The sequence below is a fragment of the Oncorhynchus nerka genome, linkage group LG13 (genome assembly GCF_034236695.1).
Source record: "Oncorhynchus nerka isolate Pitt River linkage group LG13, Oner_Uvic_2.0, whole genome shotgun sequence".
Taxonomy (NCBI): Eukaryota; Metazoa; Chordata; class Actinopteri; order Salmoniformes; family Salmonidae; genus Oncorhynchus; species Oncorhynchus nerka.
The window spans coordinates 98,921,495-98,949,280 of record NC_088408.1 but is presented as its reverse complement, the minus strand read 5'-3'; the positions used below and the strand labels follow the sequence as shown (position 1 = coordinate 98,949,280).

General features: G+C 51.0%; 1 protein-coding gene across 1 annotated transcript in view; it reads right to left on the bottom strand.

The window, feature by feature from the left end:
• The window catches only part of LOC115115039 (chondroitin sulfate proteoglycan 4-like), a 113,752-nt gene that overhangs the window by 41,091 nt on the left and 44,875 nt on the right, over positions 1-27,786 (bottom strand). The window contains exons 7-8 of the mRNA XM_065026908.1: positions 3,645-3,746; positions 3,237-3,419 (exon numbers count right to left, since the gene is read on the bottom strand). Of these exons, the coding sequence (XP_064882980.1) occupies positions 3,237-3,419; positions 3,645-3,746 (285 nt within the window). The remainder of the gene's footprint in view (positions 1-3,236; positions 3,420-3,644; positions 3,747-27,786) is intronic.

Below are 27,786 nucleotides of genomic sequence, written 5' to 3'. Positions count from 1 at the left end.
ACCACCGATAAATCCATGATTATCGAAAACTTCAATAAGCATTTCTCAACGGCTGGCCATGCCTTCCGCCTGGCTACTCCAACCTCGGCCAACAGCTCCGCCCCCCCCCCCCCCGCAGCTCCTCGCCCAAGCCTCTCCAGGTTCTCCTTTACCCAAATCCAGATAGCAGATGTTCTGAAAGAGCTCCAAAACCTGGACCCGTACAAATCAGCTGGGCTTGACAATCTGGACCCTCTATTTCTGAAACTATCCGCCGCCATTGTCGCAACCCCTATTACCAGCCTGTTCAACCTCTCTTTCATATCGTCCGAGATCCCCAAGGATTGGAAAGCTGCCGCAGTCATCCCCCTCTTCAAAGGGGGAGACACCCTGGACCCAAACTGTTACAGACCTATATCCATCCTGCCCTGCCTATCTAAGGTCTTCGAAAGCCAAGTCAACAAACAGGTCACTGACCATCTCGAATCCCACCGTACCTTCTCCGCTGTGCAATCTGGTTTCCGAGCCGGTCACGGGTGCACCTCAGCCACACTCAAGGTACTAAATGATATCATAACCGCCATCGATAAAAGACAATACTGTGCAGCCGTCTTCATCGACCTTGCCAAGGCCTTCGACTCTGTCAATCACCATATTCTTATCGGCAGACTCAGTAGCCTCGGTTTTTCGGATGACTGCCTTGCCTGGTTCACCAATTACTTTGCAGACAGAGTTCAGTGTGTCAAATCAGAGGGCATGCTGTCCGGTCCTCTGGCAGTCTCTATGGGGGTGCCACAGGGTTCAATTCTCGGGCCGACTCTTTTCTCTGTATATATCAATGATGTTGCTCTTGCTGCGGGCGATTCCCTGATCCACCTCTACGCAGACGACACCATTCTATATACTTTCGGCCCGTCATTGGACACTGTGCTATCTAACCTCCAAACGAGCTTCAATGCCATACAACACTCCTTCCGTGGCCTCCAACTGCTCTTAAACGCTAGTAAAACCAAATGCATGCTTTTCAACCGATCGCTGCCTGCACCCGCATGCCCGACTAGCATCACCACCCTGGATGGTTCCGACCTTGAATATGTGGACATCTATAAGTACCTAGGTGTCTGGCTAGACTGCAAACTCTCCTTCCAGACTCATATCAAACATCTCCAATCAAAAATCAAATCAAGAGTTGGCTTTCTATTCCGCAACAAAGCCTCCTTCACTCACGCCGCCAAGCTTACCCTAGTAAAACTGACTATCCTACCGATCCTCAACTTCGGCGATGTCATCTACAAAATGGCTTCCAACACTCTACTCAGCAAACTGGATGCAGTCTATCACAGTGCCATCCGTTTTGTCACTAAAGCACCTTATACCACCCACCACTGCGACTTGTATGCTCTAGTCGGCTGGCCCTCGCTACATATTCGTCGCCAGACCCACTGGCTCCAGGTCATCTACAAGTCCATGCTAGGTAAAGCTCCGCCTTATCTCAGTTCACTGGTCACGATGGCAACACCCATCCGTAGCACGCGCTCCAGCAGGTGTATCTCATTGATCATCCCTAAAGCCAACACCTCATCTGGCCGCATTTCGTTCCAGTACTCTGCTGCCTGTGACTGGAACGAATTGCAAAAATCGCTGAAGTTTGAGACTTTTATCTCCCTCACCAACTTCAAACATCAGCTATCTGAGCAGCTAACCGATCTCTGCAGCTGTACATAGTCTATTGGTAAATAGCCCACCCATTTTCACCTACCTCATCCCAGAACTGTTTTATTTATTTACTTTTCTGCTCTTTTGCACACCAATATCTCTACCTGTACATGACCATCTGATCATTTATCACTCCAGTGTTAATCTGCAAAATTGTAATTATTCGCCTACCTCATGCCTTTTGCACACATTGTATATAGACTCCCCTTTTTTCTACTGTGTTATTGACTTGTTAATTGTTTACTCCATGTGTAACTCTGTGTTGTCTGTTCACACTGCTATGCTTTATCTTGGCCAGTTCGCAGTTGCAAATGAGAACTTGTTCTCAACTAGCCTACCTGTTTAAATAAAGGTGAAATAAAAAAATATTTAAAAAAAAAAAACATTAATTTAAGAAATGCTTATGCACGGTTTATGAAGTCCTTAATGTAGGTGCGTAGTAGATTAAGGCATACAGGTATAATTCATGACGAAGCATTCATAAAGCATTGTATGACGTGTTCCACGTGTCTATAAATTGGTTATAAAAGTATTATCATAATCAATAGTTTGATTGATTACTCCACATGAGAAACTAAACCAATGAAACACTGAGCATCCGGAGGTACATACATATGATGTGTTTTTAGCTTGCGTAGGCTATATATTCTTCTCTGATATTATTTGCAAGAACAATCCAAATATGAACAATCATTGGAGAACTTCACATATTTTTTATATTTTTGTTCAACATGAAGAAAGAGAGAACGACAGAAAGAGATAAGAGTCACAGAAACCAAACCGGCTATGCACACGCGCCATCGTGCATAAATGTATTTTGTCCCCCTACACCAAAAGCGATCATGACACGCAGAATATCAAAACAAACTCTGAACCAATGACATTAATTTGGGGACAGGTCGAAAAGCATTAAACATGTATGGCAATTTCGCTAGTTAGCTTGCACTTGCTAGCTAGTTTGTCCTATTTAGCTAGCTAGCTTGCACTTGCGAGCTAGTTTGTCCTATTTAGCTAGCTAGCTTGCACTTGCTAGCTAGTTTGTCCTATTTAGCTAGCTAGCTTGCACTTGCTAGCTAGTTTGTCCTATTTAGCTAGCTTGCTGTTGCTAGCTAATTTGTCCTGGGATATAAACATTGAGTTTTTTTACCTGAAATGCACAAGGTCCTCTACTCCGACAATTAATCAACACATAAAACAGCCAACGAATCGTTTCTAGTCATCTCTCCTCCTTCCAGGCTTTTTCATCTTTGAACTTATATGGTGATGGCATCTACACTTTTACCACAACTACCGGAAAAACAATTAGTCTTTCAATCACCCACGTGGGTATAACCAATGAGGAGATGGCAGGTGGGTACAGGACTTTCAGCTCAATCTGCATTAGAAATAGAAAGGAGTTTTATTTTAGCCCTTGGCAAAGCAGACGCTCGTTGGCGTGCGCGAGCAGTGTGGGTGCAATAATTGAATAACATAGATTTCTAAATTTATTTTGCGACGCTCGCGCACGCGACGTGTCCGGTCTGGTCAGCCTGTTACATTACCTGGCGTCTGGTGAAAACCCGTAGAGGAACCCCGGGGTAACGTGAATGTTCAATGTGGCCATTCTGCGGGGGTTCAGACAAGCTATACAGGAAGTTGAGGCCAGAGAAGTGTCGGTTGGTGACCTTGAGCACTTCCTGGGTCAAAGCCTTGGATCCGCCCTCTCTGAGGGTGAAGTTCAACACCTGTAGTAGTAGAAGGATTAGCATTTATTATTCGCTCGCAGTCATGGAAATGTTAAAGCATTTCATTGCACCGTTTGCACTGAATCCTGTGCATATGATAAATAAACTTTGATTTGTACACCACTTTACAAACCATAAATTGTCAACGCACAATAAAAACCTATGATAGCATAAATAATTCCACCATACAAAACCTAAAATGCAATAATTCTAAAATGACAATACCTGTAGAGGGATGAGGTGGGCGGCGATGATGTCCACGGACATGCTGATATTGTTGACCCCCGTGACCCCGTTGGAGACATCCAATAGGAAGGTGTCATTGACCTAAACAGGAAGAAGAGACATTTTTACATGGACCTTTAAGTCATTTAGTAGAGACTCTTATCCAGAAAAACGTACAATCAGTGCAACTTAGGTAGTTAAAAACAACCACATACCACGGTCATTGCAAGTAAAATCTTTTTCCAAAAAACCCAGGAAAAGACAAATGTGCGTGTGAGAACAAGTGTGAGAAAGATGAGTATCGTGGCTTTGGGATGGTCTAGGGGGTAGTTTAGGGGTGGTCTAGGGGATAGTTTGGGGGCGGTCTAGGGGATAGTTTTGGGGTGGTCTAGGGGATAGTTTGGGGGTGGTCTAGGGGATAGTTTGGGGGTGGTCTAGGGGATAGTTTGGGGTGGTCTAGGGGATAGTTTAGGGGTGGTCTAGGGGATAGTTTGGGGGTGGTCTAGAGGATAGTTTGGGGGTGGTCTAGGGATAGTTTAGGGGTGGTCTAGGGGATAGTTTAGGGGTGGTCTAGGGGATAGTTTAGGGTGGTCTAGGGATAGTTTAGGGTGGTCTAGGGGATAGTTTGGGGGTGGTCTAGGGGATAGTTTAGGGGTGGTCTAGGGGATAGTTTGGGGGTGGTCTAGAGGATAGTTTGGGGTGGTCTAGAAGATAGTTTAGGGGTGGTCTAGGGGATAGTTTAGGGTGGTCTAGGGGATAGTTTAGGGGTGGTCTAGGGGATAGTTTGGGGGTGGTCTAGGGGATAGTTTAGGGGTGGTCTAGGGGATAGTTTAGGGGTGGTCTAGGGGATAGTTTAGGGGTGGTCTAGGGGATAGTTTGGGGTGGTCTAGGGGATAGTTTAGAGGTGGTCTAGGGGATAGTTTGGTTGTAGTCTAGGGGATAGTTTGGTTGTGGTCTAGGGGATAGTTTGGGGTTGGTCTAGGGTATAGTTTGGGGTGGTCTAGGGGATAGGGGATAGTTTGGGGTGGTCTAGGGGATAGTTTGGGGTGGTCTAGGGGATAGTTTGGGGGTGGTCTAGAGGATAGTTTGTGGTGGTCTAGGGGATAGTTTGGTTGTAGTCTAGAGGATAGTTTGGGGTGGTCTAGGGGATAGTTTGGGGTGGTCTAGATTGGGGATAGTAGTTTGGGGTGGTCTAGGGGATAGTTTGGGGTGGTCTAGGGGATAGTTTGGGGGTGGTCTAGGGGATAGTTTGGGGGTGGGCTAGAGAAAGTTTGGGGTGGTCTAGTGGATAGTTTGGGGATGGTTTAGGGAATAGTTTGGGGTGGTCTAGGGGATAGTTTGGGGGTGGTCTAGAGGATAGTTTGGTTGTGGTCTAGGGGATAGTTTGGTTGTAGTCTAGAGGATAGTTTGGGGTGGTATAGTGGATAGTTTGGTTGTGGTATAGGGGATAGTTTGGTTGTAGTCTAGAGGATAGTTTGAGGGTGGTCTAGGGGATAGTTTGGGGGTGGTCTAGAGGATAGTTTGGGTGGTCTAGGGGATAGTTTAGGGGTGGTCTAGGGGATAGTTTAGGGGTGGTCTAGGGGATAGTTTGGAGGTGGTCTAGGGGATAGATTGGGGGTGGTCTAGGGGATAGTTTGGGGTGGTCTAGGGGATAGTTTGGAGGTGGTCTAGGGGATAGTTTGGGGGTGGTCTAGAGGATAGTTTGTGGTGGTCTAGGGGATAGTTTGGTTGTAGTCTAGAGGATAGTTTGGGATGGTCTAGGGGATAGTTTGGGGTGGTGTAGACGATAGTTTGGGGTGGTCTAGGGGATAGTTTGGGGGGTGGTCTAGGGGATAGTTTGGGGGTGGTCTAGGGGATAGTTTGGGGGTGGTCTAGAGGATAGTTTGGGTTGGTCTAGTGGATAGTTTGGGGATGGTTTAGGGAATAGTTTGGGGGTGGTCTAGGGATAGTTTGGGGGTGGTCTAGAGGATAGTTTGGTTGTGGTCTAGGGGATAGTTTGGTTGTAGTCTAGAGGATAGTTTGAGGGTGGTCTAGGGGATAGTTTGGGGGTGGTCTAGGGGATAGTTTGGGGTGGTCTAGTGGATAGTTTGGTTGTGGTATAGGGGATAGTTTGGTTGTAGTCTAGAGGATAGTTTGAGGGTGGTCTAGGGGATAGTTTGGGGGTGATCTAGGGCATAGTTTGGTTGTGGTCTAGAGGATAGTTTGGGGTGGTCTAGGGGATAGTTTAGGGGGTGGTCTAGGGGATAGTTTAGGGGTCAGTCTAGGGGATAGTTGGTTGTGGTGTAGAGGATAGTTTGGTTGGGGATAGTCTAGGGGATAGTTTGGGGGTGGTCTAGGGGATAGTTTGGGGGTGGTCTAGAGGATAGTTTGTGGTGGTCTAGGGGATAGTTTGGGGGTGGTCTAGGGGATAGATTGGGGGTGGTGTAGAGGATAGTTTGGTTGTGGTCTAGGGGATAGTTTGGGGGTGGTCTAGGGGATAGTTTGGGGTGGTCTAGGGGATAGTTTGGGGGTGGTCTAGGGGATAGTTTGGGGGGTCTAGGTCTAGAAGATAGTTTTGGGGGTGGTCTAGGGGATAGTTTGGGGGTGGTCTAGGGGATAGTTTGGGGATAGTCTAGAGGATAGTTTGGGGTGGTCTAGGGATAGTTTGGGGTGGTCTAGGGATAGTTTGGGGTCAGTCTAGGGAATAATTTGGGGGTGGTCTAGGGGATAGTTTGGGGGTGGTCTAGGGGATAGTTTGGGGTGGTCTAGGTTTGGGGGTGGTCTAGGGATAGTTTGGGGGTGGTCTAGAGGATAGTTTGGGGTGGTCTAGGGGATAGTTTGGGGTGGTCTAGGGATAGTTTGGGGGTGGTCTAGGGGATAGTTTGGGGGTGGTCTAGGGATAGTTTGGGGGTGGTCTAGGGGATAGTTTGGGGGTGGTCTAGAGGATAGTTTGGTTGTGGTCTAGGGATAGTTTGGGGTGGTCTAGGGGATAGTTTGGGGGTGGTCTAGGGGATAGTTTGGGGTGGTCTAGGGATAGTTTGGTTGTGGTCTAGGGATAGTTTGGGGTGGTCTAGGGGATAGTTTGGGGTGGTCTAGGGGATAGTTTGGGGTGGTCTAGGGGATAGTTTGGGGGTGGTCTAGAAGATAGTTTGGGGGTGGTCTAGGGGATAGTTTGGGGGTGGTCTAGGGGATAGTTTGGGGGTGGTCTAGAGGATAGTTTGGGGTGGTCTAGGGGATAGTTTGGGGATAGTTCTAGGGATAGTTTGGGGTCAGTCTAGGGGATAGTTTGGGGGTGGTCTAGGGATAGTTTGGGGTGGTCTAGGGGATAGTTTGGGGGGGTGGTCTAGGGATAGTTTGGGGGGGTGGTCTAGGGATAGTTTGGGGGTGGTCTAGGGGATAGTTTAGGGGTGGTCTAGGGGATAGTTTGGGGTGGTCTAGGGATAGTTTGGGGGTGGTCTAGGGGATAGTTTGGGGGTGGTCTAGGGGATAGTTTGGGGGTGGTCTAGTGGATAGTTTGGGAATGGTCTAGGGATAGTTTGGGGGGGTGGTCTAGGGGATAGTTTGGGGGTGGTCTAGGGGATAGTTTGGGGGTGGTCTAGAGGATAGTTTGGGGTGGTCTAGGGGGATAGTTTGGGGGTGGTCTAGGGATAGTTTGGTTGTGGTCTAGAGGATAGTTTGGGGTGGTCTAGGGGATAGTTTGGGGGTGGTCTAGGGGATAGTTTGGGGGTGGTCTAGGGATAGTTTGGGGTGGTCTAGGGGATAGTTTGGGGTGGTCTAGGGATAGTTTGGGGTGGTCTAGGGGATAGTGGTCTGGGATAGTTTGGGGTGGTCTAGGGGATAGTTTGGGGTGGTCTAGAAGATAGTTTGGGGTGGTCTAGGGGATAGTTTGGGGTGGTCTAGGGGATAGTTTGGGGATAGTCTAGAGGATAGTTTGGGGGTGGTCTAGAGGATAGTTTGGGGGTGGTCTAGAGGATAGTTTGGGGTGGTCTAGGGATAGTTTGGGGGTGGTCTAGGGGATAGTTTGGGGTGGTCTAGGGATAGTTTGGGGGTGGTCTAGGGGATAGTTTGGGGTGGTCTAGGGATAGTTTGGGGGTGGTCTAGAGGATAGTTTGGGGTGGTCTAGGGGATAGTTTGGGGTGGTCTAGGGGATAGTTTGGGGGTGGTCTAGGGATAGTTTGGGGTGGTCTAGGGGATAGTTTGGGGTGGTCTAGGGGATAGTTTGGGGGTGGTCTAGGGGATAGTTTGGGGTGGTCTAGAGGATAGTTTGGGGTGGTCTAGGTTTGGGGTGGTCTAGGGAGATAGTTTGGGGGTGGTCTAGGGGATAGTTTGGGGTCAGTCTAGGGGATAGTTTGGTTGTAGTCTAGAGGATAGTGTGGGGTGGTCTAGGGGATAGTTTGGGGTCAGTCTAGGGGATAGGGATAGTTTGGGGGTGGTCTAGAGGATAGTTTGGGGTCAGTCTAGGGGATAGTTTGGGGGTGGTCTAGGGATAGTGGTCTAGGGGATAGTTTGGGGTGGTCTAGAGGATAGTTTGGGGTGGTCTAGGGGATAGTTTGGGGTCAGTCTAGGGAATAATTTGGGGGTGGTCTAGGGGATAGTTTGGGGGTGGTCTAGGGGATAGTTTGGGGGTGGTCTAGGGGATAGTTTGGGGGTGGTCTAGGGGATAGTTTGGGGGTGGTCTAGGGATAGTTTGGGGGTGGTCTAGAGGATAGTTTGGGGTGGTCTAGGGGATAGTTTGGGGTGGTCTAGGGGATAGTTTGGGGTGGTCTAGGGGATTTTGGGGATAGTCTAGGGGATAGTTTGGGGTGGTCTAGAGGATAGTGGTGGTCTAGAGGATAGTTTGGGGTGGTCTAGGGGATAGTTTGGGGGTGGTCTAGGGGATAGTTTGGGGGTGTCTAGAGGATAGTTTGGGGTGGTCTAGGGGATAGTTTGGGGGTGGTCTAGGGGATAGTTTGGGGTGGTCTAGGTCTAGGGGTTTGGGGTGGTCTAGGGGATAGTTTGGGGTGGTCTAGGGATAGTTTGGGGTGGTCTAGGGGATAGTTTGGGGGTGGTCTAGGGGATAGTTTGGGGTGTCTAGGGGATAGTTTGGGGTGGTCTAGGGGATAGTTTGGGGTGGTCTAGGGGATAGTTTGGGGTGGTCTAGGGGATAGTTTGGGGTCTAGGGGATAGTTTGGGGTGGTCTAGGGATAGTTTGGGGTGGTCTAGGGGATAGTTTGGAGGTGGTCTAGGGGATTTTGGGGGTGGTCTAGAGGATAGTTTGGGAATGGTCTAGGGAATAGTTTGGGGTGGTCTAGGGGATAGTTTGGGGGTGGTCTAGGGGATAGTTTGGGGTGGTCTAGGGGATAGTTTGGGGGTGGTCTAGGGGATAGTTTGGGGTGGTCTAGAGGATAGTTTGGGGTTGTGGTCTAGGGATAGTTTGGGGTGGTCTAGGGGATAGTTTGGGGGTGGTCTAGGGGATAGTTTGGGGTGGTCTAGGGATAGTTTGGTTGTGGTCTAGGGGATAGTTTGGGGTGGTCTAGGGGATAGTTTGGGGGTGGTCTAGGGGATAGTTTGGGGGTGGTCTAGGGGATAGTTTGGGGGTGGTCTAGAGGATAGTTTGGGGGTGGTCTAGGGGATAGTTTGGGGTGGTCTAGGGGATAGTTTGGGGTGGTCTAGGGGATCTAGAGGATAGTTTGGGGGTGGTCTAGGGGATAGTTTGGGGTGGTCTAGGGGATAGTTTGGGGGTGGTCTAGGGGATAGTTTGGGGGTGGTCTAGGGGATAGTTTGGGGTGGTCTAGGGGATAGTTTGGGGGTGGTCTTTGGGGTCTAGGGGATAGTTTGGGGTGGTCTAGAGGATAGTTTGGGGTGGTCTAGGGGATAGTTTGGGGGTGGTCTAGGGGATAGTTTGGGGTGGTCTAGAGGATAGTTTGGGGTGGTCTAGGGGATAGTTTGGGGGTGGACTAGGGGATAGTTTGGGGGTGGTCTAGGGGATAGTTTGGTTGTAGTCTAGAGGATAGTTTGGGGTGGTCTAGGAGATAGTTTGGGGTGGTCTAGGGGATAGTTTGGGGTCAGTCTAGGGGATAGTTTGGTTGTAGTCTAGAGGATAGTGTGGGGTGGTCTAGGGGATAGTTTGGGGTCAGTCTAGGGGATAGTTTGGGGGTGGTCTAGAGGATAGTTTGGGGTCAGTCTAGGGGATAGTTTGGGGGTGGTCTAGAGGATAGTTTGGGGTCAGTCTAGGGGATAGTTTGGGGGTGGTCTAGGGGATAGTTTGGGGTGGTCTAGGGATAGTTTGGGGTCAGTCTAGGGATAGTTTGGGGGTGGTCTAGGGGATAGTTTGGGGGTGGTCTAGGGGATAGTTTGGGGGTGGTCTAGGGATAGTTTGGGGGTGGTCTAGGGATAGTTTGGGGGTGGTCTAGAGGATAGTTTGGGGGTGGTCTAGAGGATAGTTTGGGGGTGGTCTAGGGATAGTTTGGGGTGGTCTAGGAGATAGTTTGGGGGTGGTCTAGGGGATAGTTTGGGGTGGTCTAGGGGATAGTTTGGTTGTAGTCTAGGGATTTTGGGGTGGTCTAGGGGATAGTTTGGGGTCAGTCTAGGGGATAGTTTGGGGGTGGTCTAGGGATAGTTTGGGGTGGTCTAGGGATAGTTTGGGGGTGGTCTAGGGATAGTTTGGGGGTGGTCTAGGGGATAGTTTGGGGTGGTCTAGAGGATAGTTTGGGGTGGTCTAGGGGATAGTTTGGGGTCAGTCTAGGGGATAGTTTGGGGGTGGTCTAGGGGATAGTTTGGGGGTGGTCTAGAGGATAGTTTGGGGGTGGTCTAGGGGATAGTTTGGGGTGGTCTAGGGATAGTTTGGGGGTGGTCTAGAGGATAGTTTGGGGGTGGTCTAGAGGATAGTTTGGGGTGGTCTAGGGATAGTTTGGGGTGGTCTAGGGGATAGTTTGGGGTGGTCTAGGGGATAGTTTGGGGTGGTCTAGGTCTAGAGGATAGTTTGGGGTTTGGGGGGGTGGTCTAGGGGATAGTTTGGGGGTGGTCTAGGGGATAGTTTGGGGTGGTCTAGGGGATAGTTTGGGGGTGGTCTAGGGGATAGTTTGGGGGTGGTCTAGGGGATAGTTTGGGGTGGTCTAGAGGATAGTTTGGGGTGGTCTAGGGGATTTTGGGGTGGTCTAGGGGATAGTTTGGGGTGGTCTAGGGGATAGTTTGGGGGGTGGTCTAGGGGATAGTTTGGGGTGGTCTAGGGGATAGTTTGGGGGTGGTCTAGGGGATAGTTTGGGGGTGGTCTAGGGATAGTTTGGGGGGGGATAGTTTGGGGTGGTCTAGGGGATAGTTTGGGGGTGGTCTAGGGGATAGTTTGGGGGTGGTCTAGAGGATAGTTTGGGGGTGGTCTAGAGGATAGTTTGGGGTGGTCTAGGGGATAGTTTGGGGGTGGTCTAGGGGATAGTTTGGGGGTGGTCTAGAGGATAGTTTGGGGTGGTCTAGGGGATAGTTTGGGGGTGGTCTAGGGGATAGTTTGGGGTGGTCTAGGGGATAGTTTGGGGTGGTCTAGGGGATAGTTTGGGGGTGGTCTAGGGATAGTTTGGGGGGGATGGTCTAGGGATAGTTTGGGGTGGTCTAGGGGATAGTTTGGGGGTGGTCTAGGGATAGTTTGGGGTGGTCTAGGGGATAGTTTGGGGGTGGTCTAGGGGATAGTTTGGGGTGGTCTAGGGGATAGTTTGGGGTAGTCTAGAGGATAGTTTGGGGTGGTCTAGGGGATAGTTTGGGGGTGGTCTAGGGGATAGTTTGGGGTGGTCTAGGGGATAGTTTGGTTGTAGTCTAGAGGATAGTTTGGGGTGGTCTAGGGGATAGTTTGGGGTCAGTCTAGGGGATAGTTTGGGGGTGGTCTAGGGATAGTTTGGGGTGGTCTAGGGGATAGTTTGGGGGTGGTCTAGGGATAGTTTGGGGTCAGTCTAGGGGATAGTTTGGGGGTGGTCTAGAGGATAGTTTGGGGTGGTCTAGGGGATAGTTTGGGGTGGTCTAGGGGATAGTTTGGGGTGGTCTAGGGGATAGTTTGGGGGTGGTCTAGGGGATAGTTTGGGGGTGGTCTAGGGGATAGTTTGGGGGTCTAGGGATAGTTTGGGGTGGTCTAGAGGATAGTTTGGGGTGGTCTAGAGGGATAGTTTTGGGGTGGTCTAGGGATAGTTTGGGGATGTTTGGGGTGTCTAGGGGATAGTTTGGGGTGGTCTAGGGGATAGTTTGGGGTGGTCTAGGGGATAGTTTGGGGGTGGTCTAGGGATAGTTTGGGGTCTAGGGATAGTTTGGGGGTGGTCTAGGGATAGTTTGGGGGGTCTAGGGGATAGTTTGGGGTGGTCTAGGGGATGGTTTGGGGGGGGATAGTTTGGGGGTGGTCTAGGGATAGTTTGGGGGTGGTCTAGGGGATAGTTTGGATAGTTTGGGGTGGTCTAGGGGATAGTTTGGGGTGGTCTAGGGGATAGTTTGGGGTGGTCTAGGGGATAGTTTGGGGTGGTCTAGTAGTTTGGTCTAGGGGATAGTTTGGGGTGGTCTAGGTCTAGGGGATAGTTTGGGGTGGTCTAGGGGGATAGTTTGGGGGGTGGTCTAGGGGATAGTTTGGGGGTGGTCTAGGGGATAGTTTGGGGGTGGTCTAGGGATAGTTTGGGGTGGTCTAGGGATAGTTTTTGGTCTAGGGGTTTGGGGTGGTCTAGGGATAGTTTGGGGTGGTCTAGGGGATAGTTTGGGGTGGTCTAGGGGATAGTTTGGGGGTGGTCTAGGGATAGTTTGGGGTGGTCTAGAGGATAGTTTGGGGTCTAGGTCTAGGGGATAGTTTGGGGGTGGTCTAGGGGATAGTCTAGGGATAGTTTGGGGTGGTCTAGGGATAGTTTGGGGTGGTCTAGGGATAGTTTGGGGTGGTCTAGGGATAGTTTGGGGTGGTCTAGGGATAGTTTGGGGTGGTCTAGGGGATAGTTTGGGGTGGTCTAGGGGATAGTTTGGGGTGGTCTAGGGGATAGTTTGGGGTGGTCTAGGGATAGTTTGGGGTGGTCTAGGGGATAGTTTGGGGGTGGTCTAGGGGATAGTTTGGGGGGTGGTCTAGGGGATAGTTTGGGGGTGGTCTAGGGGATAGTTTGGGGTGGTCTAGGGGATAGTTTGGGGTGGTCTAGGGGATAGTTTGGGGATAGGGGTGGTCTAGGGATAGTTTGGTTCTGGGGTGGTCTAGGGGATAGTTTGGGGGTGGTCTAGGGGATAGTTTGGGGTCAGTCTAGGGGATAGTTTGGTTGTAGTCTAGAGGATAGTGTGGGGTGGTCTAGGGGATAGTTTGGGGTCAGTCTAGGGATAGTTTGGGGGTGGTCTATAGTTTGGTCTAGGGTAGGGGGTGGTCTAGGGGATAGTTTGGGGTGGTCTAGGGATAGTTTGGGGTCAGTCTAGAGGATAGTTTGGGGTGGTCTAGGATAGGATAGTTTTGGGGGTGGTCTAGGGGATAGTTTGGGGTGGTCTAGGGGATTTGGGGTGGTTTGTTTGGGGTGGTCTAGGGGATAGTTTGGGGTGGTCTAGGGGATAGTTTGGGGGTGGTCTAGGGGTTTGGGGGTGGTCTAGGGATTTTGTGGTCTAGAGGATAGTTTGGGGGGATAGTTTGTCTAGGGATAGTTTGGGGGTGGTCTAGGGGATAGTTTGGGGTGGTCTAGGGGATAGTTTGGGGTGGTCTAGTGGTCTAGGGATAGTTTGGGGTGGTCTAGGGGATAGTTTGGGGGTGGTCTAGAGGATAGTTTGGGGGGTGGTCTAGGGGATAGTTTGGGGTGGTCTAGGGGATAGTTTGGGGTGGTCTAGAGGATAGTTTGGGGTGGTCTAGGGGATAGTTTGGGGTGGTCTAGGTTTGGGGGATAGTGGTCTAGGGATAGTTTGGGGTGGTCTAGGGGATAGTTTGGGGTGTCTAGGGGATAGTTTGGGGTGGTCTAGGGGATAGTTTGGGGTGGTCTAGGGGATAGTTTGGGGTGGTCTAGGGATAGTTTGGGGTGGTCTAGGGGATAGTTTGGGGGTGGTCTAGGGGATAGTTTGGGGTGGTCTAGGGGATAGTTTGGGGGTGGTCTAGAGGATAGTTTGGGGGTGGTCTAGGGATAGTTTGGGGTGGTCTAGGGGATAGTTTGGGGTGGTCTAGGGGATAGTTTGGGGTGGTCTAGGGGATAGTTTGGGGGTGGTCTAGGGGATAGTTTGGGGTGGTCTAGGGATAGTTTGGGGTGGTCTAGGGGATAGTTTGGGGTGGTCTAGGGGATAGTTTGGGGTGGGTCTAGGGGATAGTTTGGGGGGGTCTAGAGGATAGTTTGGGGTGGTCTAGGGGATAGTTTGGGGATAGTGGGGGTCTAGGGGATAGTTTGGGGTGGTCTAGGGATAGTTTGGGGTGGTCTAGGGGATAGTTTGGGGTGGTCTAGGGATAGTTTGGGGGTGGTCTAGGGATAGTTTGGGGTGGTCTAGGGGATAGTTTGGGGTGGTCTAGGGGATAGTTTGGGGTGGTCTAGGGATAGTTTGGGGGTGGTCTAGGGGATAGTTTGGGGTGGGGATAGTCTAGGGGATAGTTTGGGGTGGTCTAGGGGATAGTTTGGGGTGGTCTAGGGGATAGTTTGGGGGTGGTCTAGAGGATAGTTTGGGGTGGTCTAGGGATAGTTTGGGGTTTTTGGGGGTGGTCTAGGGGATAGTTTGGGGTGGTCTAGGGGATAGTTTGGGGTGGTCTAGGGGATAGTTTGGGGGTGGTCTAGAGATAGTTTGGGGTGGTCTAGGGGATAGTTTGGGGGTGGTCTAGGGGATAGTTTGGGGGTGGTCTAGGGGATAGTTTGGTTGTAGTCTAGAGGATAGTTTGGGGTGGTCTAGGGGATAGTTTGGGGGTGGTCTAGGGGATAGTTTAGTTTGGTTGTGGTCTAGAGGATAGTGTGGGGTGGTCTATAGTTTAGTTTGTGGTCTAGGGATAGTTTGGGGGTGGTCTAGGGGATAGTTTGGGGTGGTCTAGGGATAGTTTGGGGTGGTCTAGGGGATAGTTTGGGGTTTGTGGTCTAGGGGATAGTTTGGGGTGGTCTAGGGGATAGTTTGGGGTGGTCTAGGGGATAGTTTGGGGGTGGTCTAGTAGTCTAGGGGGATAGTTTGGGGTGGTCTAGGGATAGTTTGGGGGGTCTAGGGGATAGTTTGGGGTGGTCTAGGGGATAGTTTGGGGGTGGTCTAGGGGATAGTTTGGGGTGGTCTAGAGGATTGTTTGGGGTGGTCTAGTTTGGGATAGTTTGGGGGTGGTCTAGGGGATAGTCTAGGGGATAGTTTGGTTGTGGTCTAGTGTCTAGGGGATAGTTTGGGGTGGTCTAGGATAGTTTGGGGTGGTCTAGGGGATAGTTTGGGGTCAGTCTAGGGGATAGTTTGGGGTGGTCTAGGGGATAGTTTGGGGGTGGTCTAGAGGATAGTTTGGGGTGATAGTTTGGGGGTGGTCTAGGGGATAGTTTGGGGGTGGTCTAGGGGATAGTTTGGGGGTGGTCTAGGGGATAGTTTGGGGGTGGTCTAGGGGATAGTTTGGTCTAGAGGGGGGGGTGGTCTAGGGGATAGTTTGGGGGTGGTCTAGGGGATAGTTTGGGGGTGGTCTAGGGGATAGTTTGGGGGTGGTCTAGGGGATAGTTTGGGGGTGGTCTAGGGATAGTTTGGGGGTGGTCTAGGGGATAGTTTGGGGGTGGTCTAGGGGATAGTTTGGGGTGGTCTAGGGGATAGTTTGGGGGTGGTCTAGGGGATAGTTTGGGGTGGTCTAGGGGATAGTTTGGGGGTGGTCTAGGGGATAGTTTGGGGTGGTCTAGGGGATAGTTTGGGGGTGGTCTAGGGATGGGGTGGTCTAGGGGATAGTTTGGGGTGGTCTAGGGGATAGTTTGGGGGTGGTCTAGGGGATAGTTTGGGGTGGTCTAGGGGATAGTTTGGGGGTGGTCTAGGGATAGTTTGATGGTTTGGGGATAGTGGTCTAGGGGATAGTTTGGGGTGGTCTAGGGGATAGTTTGGGGTGGTCTAGGGGATAGTTTGGGGTGGTCTAGGGGATAGTTTGGGGTGGTCTAGGGGATAGTTTGGGGTGGTCTAGGGGATAGTTTGGGGTGGTCTAGGGGATAGTTTGGGGTGGGGGTCTAGGGGATAGTTTGGGGTGGTCTAGGGGATAGTTTGGGGGTGGTCTAGGGGATAGTTTGGGGTGGTCTAGGGGATAGTTTGGGGTGGTCTAGGGATAGTTTGGGGTGGTCTAGGGGATAGTTTGGGGTGGTCTAGGGGATAGTTTGGGGGTGGTCTAGGGGAGATAGTTTGGGGTGGTCTAGGGGATAGTTTGGGGGTGGTCTAGGGGATAGTTTGGGGGTGGTCTAGGGGATAGTTTGGGGGTGGTCTAGGGGATAGTTTGGGGGTGGTCTAGGGGATAGTTTGGGGTGGTCTAGGGGATTTGTTTGGGGGGTGGTCTAGGGGGATAGTTTGGGGGTGGTCTAGTAGTTTGGGGTGGTCTAGGGGATAGTTTGGGGGTGGTCTAGGGGATTTGGGGTGGTTTAGTTTGGGGTGGTCTAGGGGATAGTTTGGGGGTGGTCTAGAGGATAGTTTGGGGTGGTCTAGGGGATAGTTTGGGGGTGGTCTAGGGGATAGTTTGGGGGTGGTCTAGGGATAGTTTGGGGTGGTCTAGGGGATAGTTTGGGGGTGGTCTAGGGGATAGTTTGGGGATAGTTTGGTCTAGGGGATAGTTTGGGGTGGTCTAGGGGATAGTTTGGGGGTGGTCTAGGGGATAGTTTGGGGGTGGTCTAGGGGATAGTTTGGGGTGGTCTAGGGGATAGTAGTTTGGGGTGGTCTAGGGGAGTTTTGGGGTGGTCTAGGGATAGTTTGGGGTGGTCTAGGGATAGTTTGAGGATAGTTTGGGGTGGTCTAGGGGATAGTTTGGGGGTGGTCTAGGGGATAGTTTGGGGTGGTCTAGGGATGTTTGTCTAGGGGATAGTTTGGGGTGGTCTAGGGGATAGTTTGGGGTGGTCTAGGGGATAGTTTGGGGGTGGTCTAGGGGATAGTTTGGGGTGGTCTAGGGGATAGTTTGGGGTGGTCTAGGGATAGTTTGGGGTGGTCTAGGGGATAGTTTGGGGTGGTCAGGTCTAGGGGATAGTTTGGGGTGGTCTAGGGGATAGTTTGGGGGTGGTCTAGGGGATAGTTTGGGGGTGGTCTAGGGGTTTGGGGGTGGTCTAGGGATAGTTTAGGGGTGGTCTAGGGGATAGTTTGGGGTGTCTAGGATAGTTTGGGGTGGTCTAGGGGATAGTTTGGGGTGGTCTAGGGAGGATAGTTTGGGGTGGTCTAGGGATAGTTTGGGGTGGTCTAGGGGATAGTTTGGGGTGGTCTAGGGGATAGTTTGGGGTGGTCTAGGGGATAGTTTGGGGGTGGTCTAGGGGATAGTTTGGGGTGGTCTAGGGGATAGTTTGGGGTGGTCTAGGGGATAGTTTGGGGGTGGTCTAGGGGATAGTTTGGGGTGGTCTAGGGGATAGTTTGGGGGTGGTCTAGGGGATAGTTTAGGGGGATGGTCTAGGGGATAGTTTGGGGATAGGTGGTCTAGGGATGAGTTTAGGGGATAGTTTGGGGGTGGTCTAGGGGATAGTTTGGGGTGGTCTAGAGGATAGTTTGGGGATAGTTTGGTCTAGGGGATAGTTTGGGGGTGGTCTAGGGGATAGTTTGGGGGTGGTCTAGGGGATAGTTTGGGGATAGTTTGGGGTCTAGGGGATAGTTTGGGGTGGTCTAGGGGATAGTTTGGGGGTGGTCTAGGGGATAGTTTGGGGGTGGTCTAGGGGGATAGTTTGGGGGTGGTCTAGAGGATAGTTTGGGGGTGGTCTAGGGGATAGTTTGGGGGTGGTCTAGAGGATAGTTTGGGGTGGTAGTCCAGGGATAGTTTGGGGGTGGTCTAGGGGATAGTTTGGGGGTGGTCTAGGGATAGTTTGGGGTGGTCTAGGGGATAGTTTGGGGGGGTGGTCTAGGGGATAGTTTGGGGTGGTCTAGAGGATAGTTTGGGGTGGTCTAGGGATAGTTTGGGGGTGGTCTAGGGGATCTAGGGGATAGTTTGGGGTGGTCTAGGGGATAGTTTGGGGTGGTCTAGGGGATAGTTTGGGGGTGGTCTAGGGGATAGTTTGGTCTAGGGGATGGTCTAGGGGATAGTTTGGGGGTGGTCTAGGGGATAGTTTGGGGGTGGTCTAGGGGATTTTGGGGGTGGTCTAGGGGATAGTTTGGGGTGGTCTAGGGGATAGTTTGGTTTGGGTGGTCTAGGGATAGTTTGGGGGTGGTCTAGGGGATAGTTTGGGGTGGTCTAGGGGATAGTTTGGGGTGGTCTAGGGGATAGTTTGGGGGTGGTCTAGGGGATAGTTTGGGGGTGGTCTAGGGGATAGTTTGGGGGTGGTCTAGGGATAGTTTGGGGGTGGTCTAGGGGATAGTTTGGGGGTGGTCTAGGGATAGTTTTGGGGGTGGTCTAGGGATAGTTTGGGGGTGGTCTAGGGATAGTTTGGGGTGGTCTAGGGGATAGTTTGGGGGTGGTCTAGGGGATAGTTTGGGGTGGTCTAGGGGATAGTTTGGGGTGTCTAGGTCTAGGGATAGTTTGGGGTGGTCTAGTCTAGGGATAGTTTGGGGTGGTCTAGGGATAGTTTGGGGTGGTCTAGGGGATCTAGAGGATTTGGTCTAGGGGGATAGTTTGGGGGTGGTCTAGGGGATAGTTTGGGGGTGGTCTAGGGGATGTTTGTCTAGGGGATAGTTTGGGGTGGTCTAGAGGATAGTTTGGGGTGGTCTAGGGGATAGTTTGGGGTGGTCTAGGGGATAGTTTGGGGTGGTCTAGGGGATAGTTTGGGGTCTAGGGAGATGATGGTCTAGGGGATAGTTTGGGGTGGTCTAGGGGATAGTTTGGGGTGGTCTAGGGGATAGTTTGGGGGTGGTCTAGGGGATAGTTTGGGGGTGGTCTAGGGATAGTTTGGGGTGGTCTAGGGGATAGTTTGGGGTGGTCTAGGGGATAGTTTGGGGTGGTCTAGGGGATCTTGGTTTGGGGGGTCTAGGGATAGTTTGGGGTGGTCTAGGGATCTAGGGGATAGTTTGGGGTCTGTGGTCTAGAGGATAGTTTGGGGTGGTCTAGGGGATAGTTTGGGGGTGGTCTAGGGGATAGTTTGGGGGGTTTAGGGGATAGTTTGGGGGTGGTCTAGGGGATAGTTTGGGGGTGGTCTAGGGGATAGTTTGGGGTGGTCTAGTTTGGGGTGGTCTAGGATTGGGGGTGGTCTAGTTTTGGGGTGGTCTAGGGGATAGTTTGGGGGTGGACTAGGGGATAGTTTGGGGGTGGTCTAGGGGATAGTTTGGGGGTGGTCTAGAGGATAGTTTGGGGGTGGTCTAGGTCTAGAGGATCTCTAGTTTTGGGGTGGTCTAGGGGATAGTTTGGGGGTGGTCTAGGGGATAGTTTGGGGTGGTCTAGGGGATAGTTTGGGGTGGTCTAGGGGATAGTTTGGGGTGGTCTAGGGGATAGTTTGGGGTGGTCTAGGGGATAGTTTGGGGGTCTAGGTCTAGGGGATAGTTTGGGGTGTCTAGGTCTAGAGGATAGTTTGGGGGTGGTCTAGGGGATAGTTTGGGGTGGTCTAGGGATAGTTTGGGGTGGTCTAGGGGATAGTTTGGGGGTGGTCTAGGGGATAGTTTGGGGTCTAGGTCTAGGGGATAGTTTGGGGTGGTCTAGGGGATAGTTTGGGGTGGTCTAGGGGATAGTTTGGTCTAGGGGATGGTCTTAGTTTGGGGGTGGTCTAGGGATAGTTTGGGGTCAGTCTAGGGATAGTTTGGGGGTGGTCTAGGGGATAGTTTGGGGTGGTCTAGAGGATAGTTTGGGGTGGTCTAGGGATAGTTTGGGGGTGGTCTAGGGGATAGTTTGGGGTGGTCTAGAGGATAGTTTGGGGTGGTCTAGGGGATAGTTTGGGGGTGGTCTAGGGGATAGTTTGGGGGTGGTCTAGGGGATAGTTTGGGGTGGTCTAGGGATAGTTTGGTGTGTAGTCTAGGGGATAGTTTGGTAGTTTTGGGGTGGTCTAGGGGTTTGGGGGTCAGTCTATAGTTTGGGGTGGTCTAGGGGATAGTTTGGGGGTGGTCTAGGGATAGTTTGGGGGTTGTCTAGGGGATAGTTTGGGGGTGGTCTAGGGGATAGTTTGGGGTGGTCTAGGGGATAGTTTGGGGGTGGTCTAGGGATAGTTTGGGGGTGGTCTAGGGGATAGTTTGGGGTGGTCTAGGGGATAGTTTGGGGGTGGTCTAGGGGATAGTTTGGGGTGGTCTAGGGGATAGTTTGGGGGTGGTCTAGGGGATAGTTTGGGGGTGGTCTAGGGGATAGTTTGGGGGTGGTCTAGGGGATAGTTTGGGGGTGGTCTAGGGGATAGTTTGGGGGTGGTCTAGGGATAGTTTGGGGTGGTCTAGGGGATAGTTTGGGGGTGGTCTAGGGGATAGTTTGGGGGTGGTCTAGGGGATAGTTTGGGGTGTAGTCTAGAGGATAGTTTGGGGTGGTCTAGGGATAGATAGTTTGGGGTTGACACTAGGGGATAGTTTTGGGGGTGGTCTAGGGGATAGTTTGGGGGTGGTCTAGGGATAGTTTGGGGTGGTCTAGGGGATAGTTTGGGGTCTAGGTAGTTTGGGGTGGTCTAGGGGATAGTTTGGGGGTGGTCTAGGGGATAGTTTGGGGTGGTCTAGGGGATAGTCTGAGGATAGGGGGGTGGTCTAGGGGATAGTTTGGGGGGGTCTAGGGATAGTTTGGGGGTGGTCTAGGGGATAGTTTGGGGTGGTCTAGGGGATAGTTTGGGGGTGGTCTAGGGATAGTTTGGGGGTGGTCTATAGTTTGGGGGTGGTCTAGGGATAGTTTGGGGTGGTCTAGGGGATAGTTTGGGGGTGGTCTAGGGGATAGTTTGGGGACACCTAGGGGATAGTTTGGTCTAGTGGTCTCTAGGGGATAGTTTGGGGGTGGTCTTTAGGATAGTTTGGGGTGGTCTAGGGGATAGTTTGGGGTGGGGGATAGTTTGGGGGGGGATGGTCTAGGGGATGTTTGGGGTGGTCTAGGGATAGTTTGGGGTGGTCTAGGGGATAGTTTGGGGTGGTCTAGGGGGATAGTTTGTGGTCTAGGGATAGTTTGGGGGTGGTCTATAGTTTGGGGGTGGTCTAGGGGATAGTTTGGGGGTGGTAGTCTAGAGGGATAGTTTGGGGTGGTCTAGGGATAGTTTGGGGGTGTCTAGGACTAGGGGATAGTTTGGGGGTGGTCTAGGGGATAGTTTGGTTGTAGTCTAGAGGATAGTTTGGGGTGGTCTAGGGGATAGTTTGGGGGTGGTCTAGGGGATAGTTTGGGGTCAGTCTAGGGGATAGTTTGGTTGTAGTCTAGAGGATAGTGTGGGGTGGTCTAGGGGATAGTTTGGGGTCAGTCTAGGGGATAGTGGTCTAATGTTTGGGGTGGTCTAGGGATAGTTTGGGTTTTGGTCTAGATGTTGACATGTTTTGGGGTGGTCTAGGGGATAGTTTGGGGGGATGGTCTAGGGGATAGTTTGGTTGTAGTCTAGAGGATAGTTTGGGGTGGTCTAGGGGATAGTTTGGGGTGGTCTAGGGGATAGTTTGGGGTCAGTCTAGGGGATAGTTTGGTTGTAGTCTAGAGGATAGTTTGTGGGGTGTTTGTCTAGGGATAGTTTGGGGTCAGTCTAGGGGATAGTTTGGGGTGGTCTAGGGATAGTTTGGGGTGGTCTAGAGGATAGTTTGGGGTCAGTCTAGGGATAGTTTGGGGGTGTTTGTCTAGAGGATAGTTTGGGGTGGTCTAGGGGATAGTTTGGGGTCAGTCTAGGGGATAATTTGGGGTGGTCTAGGGGATAGTTTGGGGGTGGTCTAGGGGATAGTTTGGGGGTGGTCTAGGGGATAGATTGGGGGTGGTCTAGGGGATAGTTTAGGGGTGGTCTAGGGGTTGTTTGGGGTGGTCTAGGGGATAGATTGGGGGTGGTCTAGGGGATAGTTTGGGGGTGGTCTAGAGGATAGTTTGGGGTGGTCTAGGGGATAGTTTGGGGTGGACTAGGGGATAGTTTGGGGTGGTCTAGGGGATAGTTTGGGGGTGGTCTAGGGGATAGTTTGGTTGGATAGTTTGGTTTTAGTCTAGAGGATAGTTTGGGGTGGTCTAGGGGATAGTTTGGGGGTGGTCTAGGGGATAGTTTGGGGGTGGTCTAGGGGATAGTTTGGGGTGGTCTAGGGGATACTTTGGGGGTGCTCTAGGGGATAGTTTGGTTGTAGTCTAGAGGATAGTTTGGGGTGGTCTAGGGGATTTAGTTTTACCAGGTGGACTAGGGGATAGTTTGGGGTGGTCTAGGGGATAGTTTGGTTGTAGTCTAGAGGATAGTTTGGGGTGGTCTAGGGGATAGTTTGGGGGGGGATAGTGGTCTAGGGGATAGTTTGGGGTCAGTCTAGGGGATAGTTTGGTTGTACTCTAGAGGATAGTGTGGGGTGGTCTAGGGGATAGTTTGGGGTCCAACCAGGACCAACCCTACTTAGCTTCAGAAGCAAGCCAGCAGCATCTGGTCTCCCATCCAGGGACCGACCAGGACCAACCCTGCTTAGCTTCAGAAGCAAGCCAGCAGCATCTGGTCTCCCATCCAGGGACCGACCAGGACCAACCCTGCTTAGCTTCAGAAGCAAGCCAGCAGCATCTGGTCTCCCATCCAGGGACCGACCAGGACCAACCCTGCTTAGCTTCAGAAGCAAGCCAGCAGCATCTGGTCTCCCATCCAGGGACCGACCAGGACCAACCCTGCTTAGCTTCAGAAGCAAGCCAGCGGTGGGATGCAGGGTTGTTTGAATTCAACTCCTACTTCCCTGACAAAGAAATCAAGTCTGCCAAACTTGACTGGCTGCGTAAACCACATTTTTGTCAAGCCAGTCACACACACATGGGGGGGTCAAAGTGTTTTAGGGGTGTTTTAGGGGTACAGCAGCCAAGAAAAGTTAAGAACCACTGGCCTAGGGGATAGTGTCTCTCTAGGGGATAGTGTCTCTCTAGGGGATAGTGTCTCTAGGGGATAGTGTCTCTCTAGGGGATAGTGTCTCTCTAGGGGATAGTGTCTCTCTAGGGGATAGTGTCTCTAGGGGATAGTGTCTCTAGCGGATAGTGTCTAGGGGATAGTGTCTCTAGGGGATAGTGTCTAGGGGATAGTGTCTCTAGGGGATAGTGTCTAGGGGATAGTGTCTCTCTAGGGGATAGTGTCTCTCTAGGGGATAGTGTCTCTAGGGGATAGTGTCTCTCTAGGGGATAGTGTCTCTAGGGGATAGTGTCTCTCTAGGGGATAGTGTCTCTCTAGGGGATAGTGTCTCTCTAGGGGATAGTGTCTCTAGGGGATAGTGTCTCTAGGGGATAGTGTCTAGGGGATAGTGTCTCTAGGGGATAGTGTCTAGGGGATAGTGTCTCTAGGGGATAGTGTCTAGGGGATAGTGTCTCTAGGGGATAGTGTCTCTAGGGGATAGTGTCTAGGGGATAGTGTCTCTAGGTGATAGTGTCTCTCTAGGGGATAGTGTCTCTAGGGGATAGTGTCTCTCTAGGGGATAGTGTCTCTAGGGGATAGTGTCTATGGGATAGTGTCTCTAGGGGATAGTGTCTAGGGGATAGTGTCTAGGGGATAGTGTCTCTAGGGGATAGTGTCTAGGGATAGTGCCTCTCTATGGGGATAGTGTCTCTAGGGGATAGTGTCTCTAGGGGATAGTGTCTATGGGATAGTGCCTAGGGGATAGTGTTCTAGGGGATAGTGTCTCTCTAGGGGATAGTGTCTCTAGGGGATAGTGTCTCTGGGGATAGTGTCTAGGGGATAGTGTTTAGGGGATAGTGTCTCTAGGGGATAGTGTTTAGGGGATAGTGTCTCTCTAGGGGATAGTGTCTCTAGGGGATAGTGTCTCTCTAGGGGATAGTGTCTAGGGGATAGTGTCTCTCTAGGGGATAGTGTCTCTCTAGGGGATAGTGTCTCTCTAGGGGATAGTGTCTCTCTAGGGGATAGTGTCTCTCTAGGGGATAGTGTCTCTAGGGGATAGTGTCTCTAGGGGATAGTGTCTCTAGGGGATAGTGTCTCTAGGGGATAGTGTCTAGGGGATAGTGTCTAGGGGATAGTGTCTCTAGGGGATGTCTAGGAGATATGGTCTCTCTAGGGGATAGTGTCTCTAGGGGATAGTGTCTAGGTGATAGTGACTCTCTAGGGGATAGTGTCTCAAGGGGATAGTGTCTCTAGGTGATAGTGTCTAGGGGATAGTGTCTCTAGGGGATAGTGTTTCTAGGGTATAGTCTCTAGGGGATAGTGTCTATGGGATAGTGTCTAGGGGATAGTGTCTAGGGGATAGTGTCTCTCTAGGGGATAGTGTCTCTAGGGGATAGTGTCTCTAGCGGATAGTGTCTAGGGGATAGTGTCTCTAGGGGATAGTGTCTAGGGGATAGTGTCTCTAGGGGATAGTGTCTAGGGGATAGTGTCTCTAGGGGATAGTGTCTAGGGGATAGTGTCTCTAGGGGATAGTGTCTAGGGGATAGTGTCTCTAGGGGATAGTGTCTAGGGGATAGTGTCTCTCTATGGGGATAGTGTCTCTAGGGGATAGTGTCTAGGGGATAGTGTCTAGGTGATAGTGTCTCTCTAGGGGATAGTGTCTCTAGGGGATAGTGTCTCTCTAGGGGATAGTGTCTCTAGGGGATAGTGTCTATGGGATAGTGTCTAGGGGATAGTGTATAGGGGATAGTGTCTAGGGGATAGTGTCTCTAGGGGACAGTGTCTATGGGATAGTGCCTAGGGGATAGTGTTTAGGGGATAGTGTTTAGGGGATAGTGTCTCTCTAGGGGATAGTGTCTAGGGGATAGTGTCTCTCTAGGGGATAGTGTCTCTAGGGGATAGTGTCTCTCTAGGGGATAGTGTCTCTAGGGGATAGTGTCTCTCTAGGGGATAGTGTCTAGGGGATAGTGTCTCTCTAGGGGATAGTGTCTAGGGGATAGTGTCTCTAGGGGATAGTGTCTCTAGGGGATAGTGTCTCTCTAGGGGATAGTGTCTCTAGGGGATAGTGTCTAGGGGATAGTGTCTAGGGGATAGTGTCTCTAGGGGATGTCTAGGAGATATGGTCTCTCTAGGGGATAGTGTCTCTAGGGGATAGTGTCTAGGTGATAGTGACTCTCTAGGGGATAGTGTCTCAAGGGGATAGTGTCTAGGTGATAGTGACTCTCTAGGGGATAGTGTCTAGGGGACAGTGTTTCTAGGGTATAGTCTCTAGGGGATAGTGTCTATGGGATAGTGTATAGGGGATAGTGTATAGGGGATAGTGTCTAGGGGATAGTGTCTCTAGGGTATAGTGTCTATGGGATAGTGCCTAGGGGATAGTGTCTAGGGGATAGTGTCTCTAGGGGACAGTGTCTATGGGATAGTGCCTAGGGGATAGTGTCTAGGGGATAGTGTTTAGGGGATAGTGTCTCTCTAGGGGATAGTGTCTAGGGGATAGTGTCTCTAGGGGATCATGTCTAGGGGATAGTGTCTAGGGGATAGTGTCTCTCTATGGGGATAGTGTCTCTAGGGGATAGTGTCTAGGGGATAGTGTCTAGGTGATAGTGTCTCTCTAGGGGATAGTGTCTCTAGGGGATAGTGTCTCTCTAGGGGATAGTGTCTCTAGGGGATAGTGTCTATGGGATAGTGTCTAGGGGATAGTGTATAGGGGATAGTGTCTAGGGGATAGTGTCTCTAGGGGATAGTGTCTATGGGATAGTGCCTAGGGGATAGTGTCTAGGGGATAGTGTCTCTAGGGGACAGTGTCTATGGGATAGTGCCTAGGGGATAGTGTCTAGGGGATAGTGTTTAGGGGATAGTGTCTCTCTAGGGGATAGTGTCTAGGGGATAGTGTCTAGGGGATAGTGTTTAGGGGATAGTGTCTCTAGGGGATAGTGTTTAGGGGATAGTGTCTCTCTAGGGGATAGTGTCTCTCTAGGGGATAGTGTCTCTAGGGGATAGTGTCTCTCTAGGGGATAGTGTCTCTAGGGGATAGTGTCTAGGGGATAGTGTCTAGGGGATAGTGTCTCTCTAGGGGATAGTGTCTAGGGGATAGTGTCTCTAGGGGATAGTGTCTCTAGGGGATAGTGTCTCTAGGGGATAGTGTCTAGGGGATAGTGTCTCTAGGGGATGTCTAGGAGATATGGTCTCTCTAGGGGATAGTGTCTCTAGGGGATAGTGTCTAGGTGATAGTGACTCTCTAGGGGATAGTGTCTCAAGGGGATAGTGTCTAGGTGATAGTGACTCTCTAGGGGATAGTGTCTAGGGGACAGTGTTTCTAGGGTATAGTCTCTAGGGGATAGTGTCTATGGGATAGTGTCTAGGGGATAGTGTATAGGGGATAGTGTCTAGGGGATAGTGTCTATGGGATAGTGCCTAGGGGATAGTGTCTCTAGGGGACAGTGTCTATGGGATAGTGCCTAGGGGATAGTGTCTAGGGGATAGTGTTTAGGGGATAGTGTCTCTCTAGGGGATAGTGTCTAGGGGATTCAGTGTCTTGGGGATAGTGTTTTTGGGGATAGTGTCTCTAGGGGATCTGTGTTTGGGGATAGTGTCTCTCTGGGGATAGTGTCTCTCTAGGGATAGTGTCTCTGGGGATAGTGTCTCTCTGGGATGGTGTCTCTCTAGGGGATAGTGTCTCTGGGGATAGTGTCTCTCTAGGGGATAGTGTCTCTAGGGGATAGTGTCTGGGGATAGTGTCTCTCTGTGGGGATAGTGTCTAGGGGATAGTGTCTCTAGGGGATAGTGTCTCTGACTGGATAGTGTCTCTCTCTGGGGATAGTGTCTCTAGGGGATAGTGTCTCTAGTGTCTAGGGGATAGTGTCTCTAGGGGATGTCTAGGAGATATGGTCTCTCTAGGGGATAGTGTCTCTAGGGGATAGTGTCTAGGTGATAGTGACTCTCCAGGGGATAGTGTCTCAAGGTGATAGTGTCTAGGTGATAGTGACTCTCTAGGGGATAGTGTCTAGGGGACAGTGTTTCTAGGGTATAGTGTCCAGGGGATAGTGTCTAGGGGGTTTCATGTATTTTGGGGGATTTCATGTATTTTGGAATGGTGCTACATGCTACTACATCTGTGACTGGTGCTACATGCTACTACATCTGTGAATGGTGCTACATGCTACTACATCTGTGACTGGTGCTACATGCTACTACATCTGTGACTGGTGCTACATGCTACTACATCTGTGACTGGTCATACATGCTAATACATCTGTGGCTGGTGCTACATGCTACTACATCTGTGACTGGTGCTACATGCTAATACATTTGTGACTGGTCATACATGCTAATACATCTGTGACTGGTCATACATGCTAATACATCTGTGATTGGTGCTACATGCTAATACATTTGTGACTGGTGCTACATGCTACTACATCTGTGACTGGTGCTACATGCTAATACATCTGTGACTGGTCATACATGCTAATACATCTGTGACTGGTCATACATGCTACTACATCTGTGGCTGGTCATACATGCTAATACATCTGTGGCTGGTGCTACATGCTACTACATCTGTGACTGGTGCTACATGCTAATACATTTGTGACTGGTCATACATGCTAATACATCTGTGACTGGTGCTACATGCTACTACATCTGTGACTGGTGCTACATGCTAATACATCTGTGGCTGGTGCTACATGCTACTACATCTGTGACTGGTGCTACATGCTAATACATCTGTGGCTGGTGCTACATGCTGAAGTCCTTGTGGATGATTGTTCACAACGCAAAAAGAGTACTGTTACTCAAGCGTAACTTATGACACCTGGGAAAAAATGAACAAACCATTGTCAAAAAAGGTTGCCTCCAATCTTGATAAACAGGCTAACTTTTAGACAGAGGTTCTGACAAGAATAACAGACATAACAGCGACACTGGGATTCTCTGCCTTTGACTCTATTACGGGGGTTGAGTCACTGGCTTACTACTGCTCTTTCATACCGTCCCTAGGAGGGGTGCGTCACTTGAGTGGGTTGAGTCACTGACGTGATCTTCCTGTCCCGGTTGCCCCCCCCCCCCCCTTGGGTTCATACCGTGGGGGAGATCTTCATGGACTATACTCAGCCTTGTCTCAGGGTAGTCAGTTGGCGGTTTGAAGATATCCCTCTAGTGGTGTGGGGGCCGTGCTTTGGCAAAGTGGGTGGGGTTATATCCTGCCTGTTTGGCCC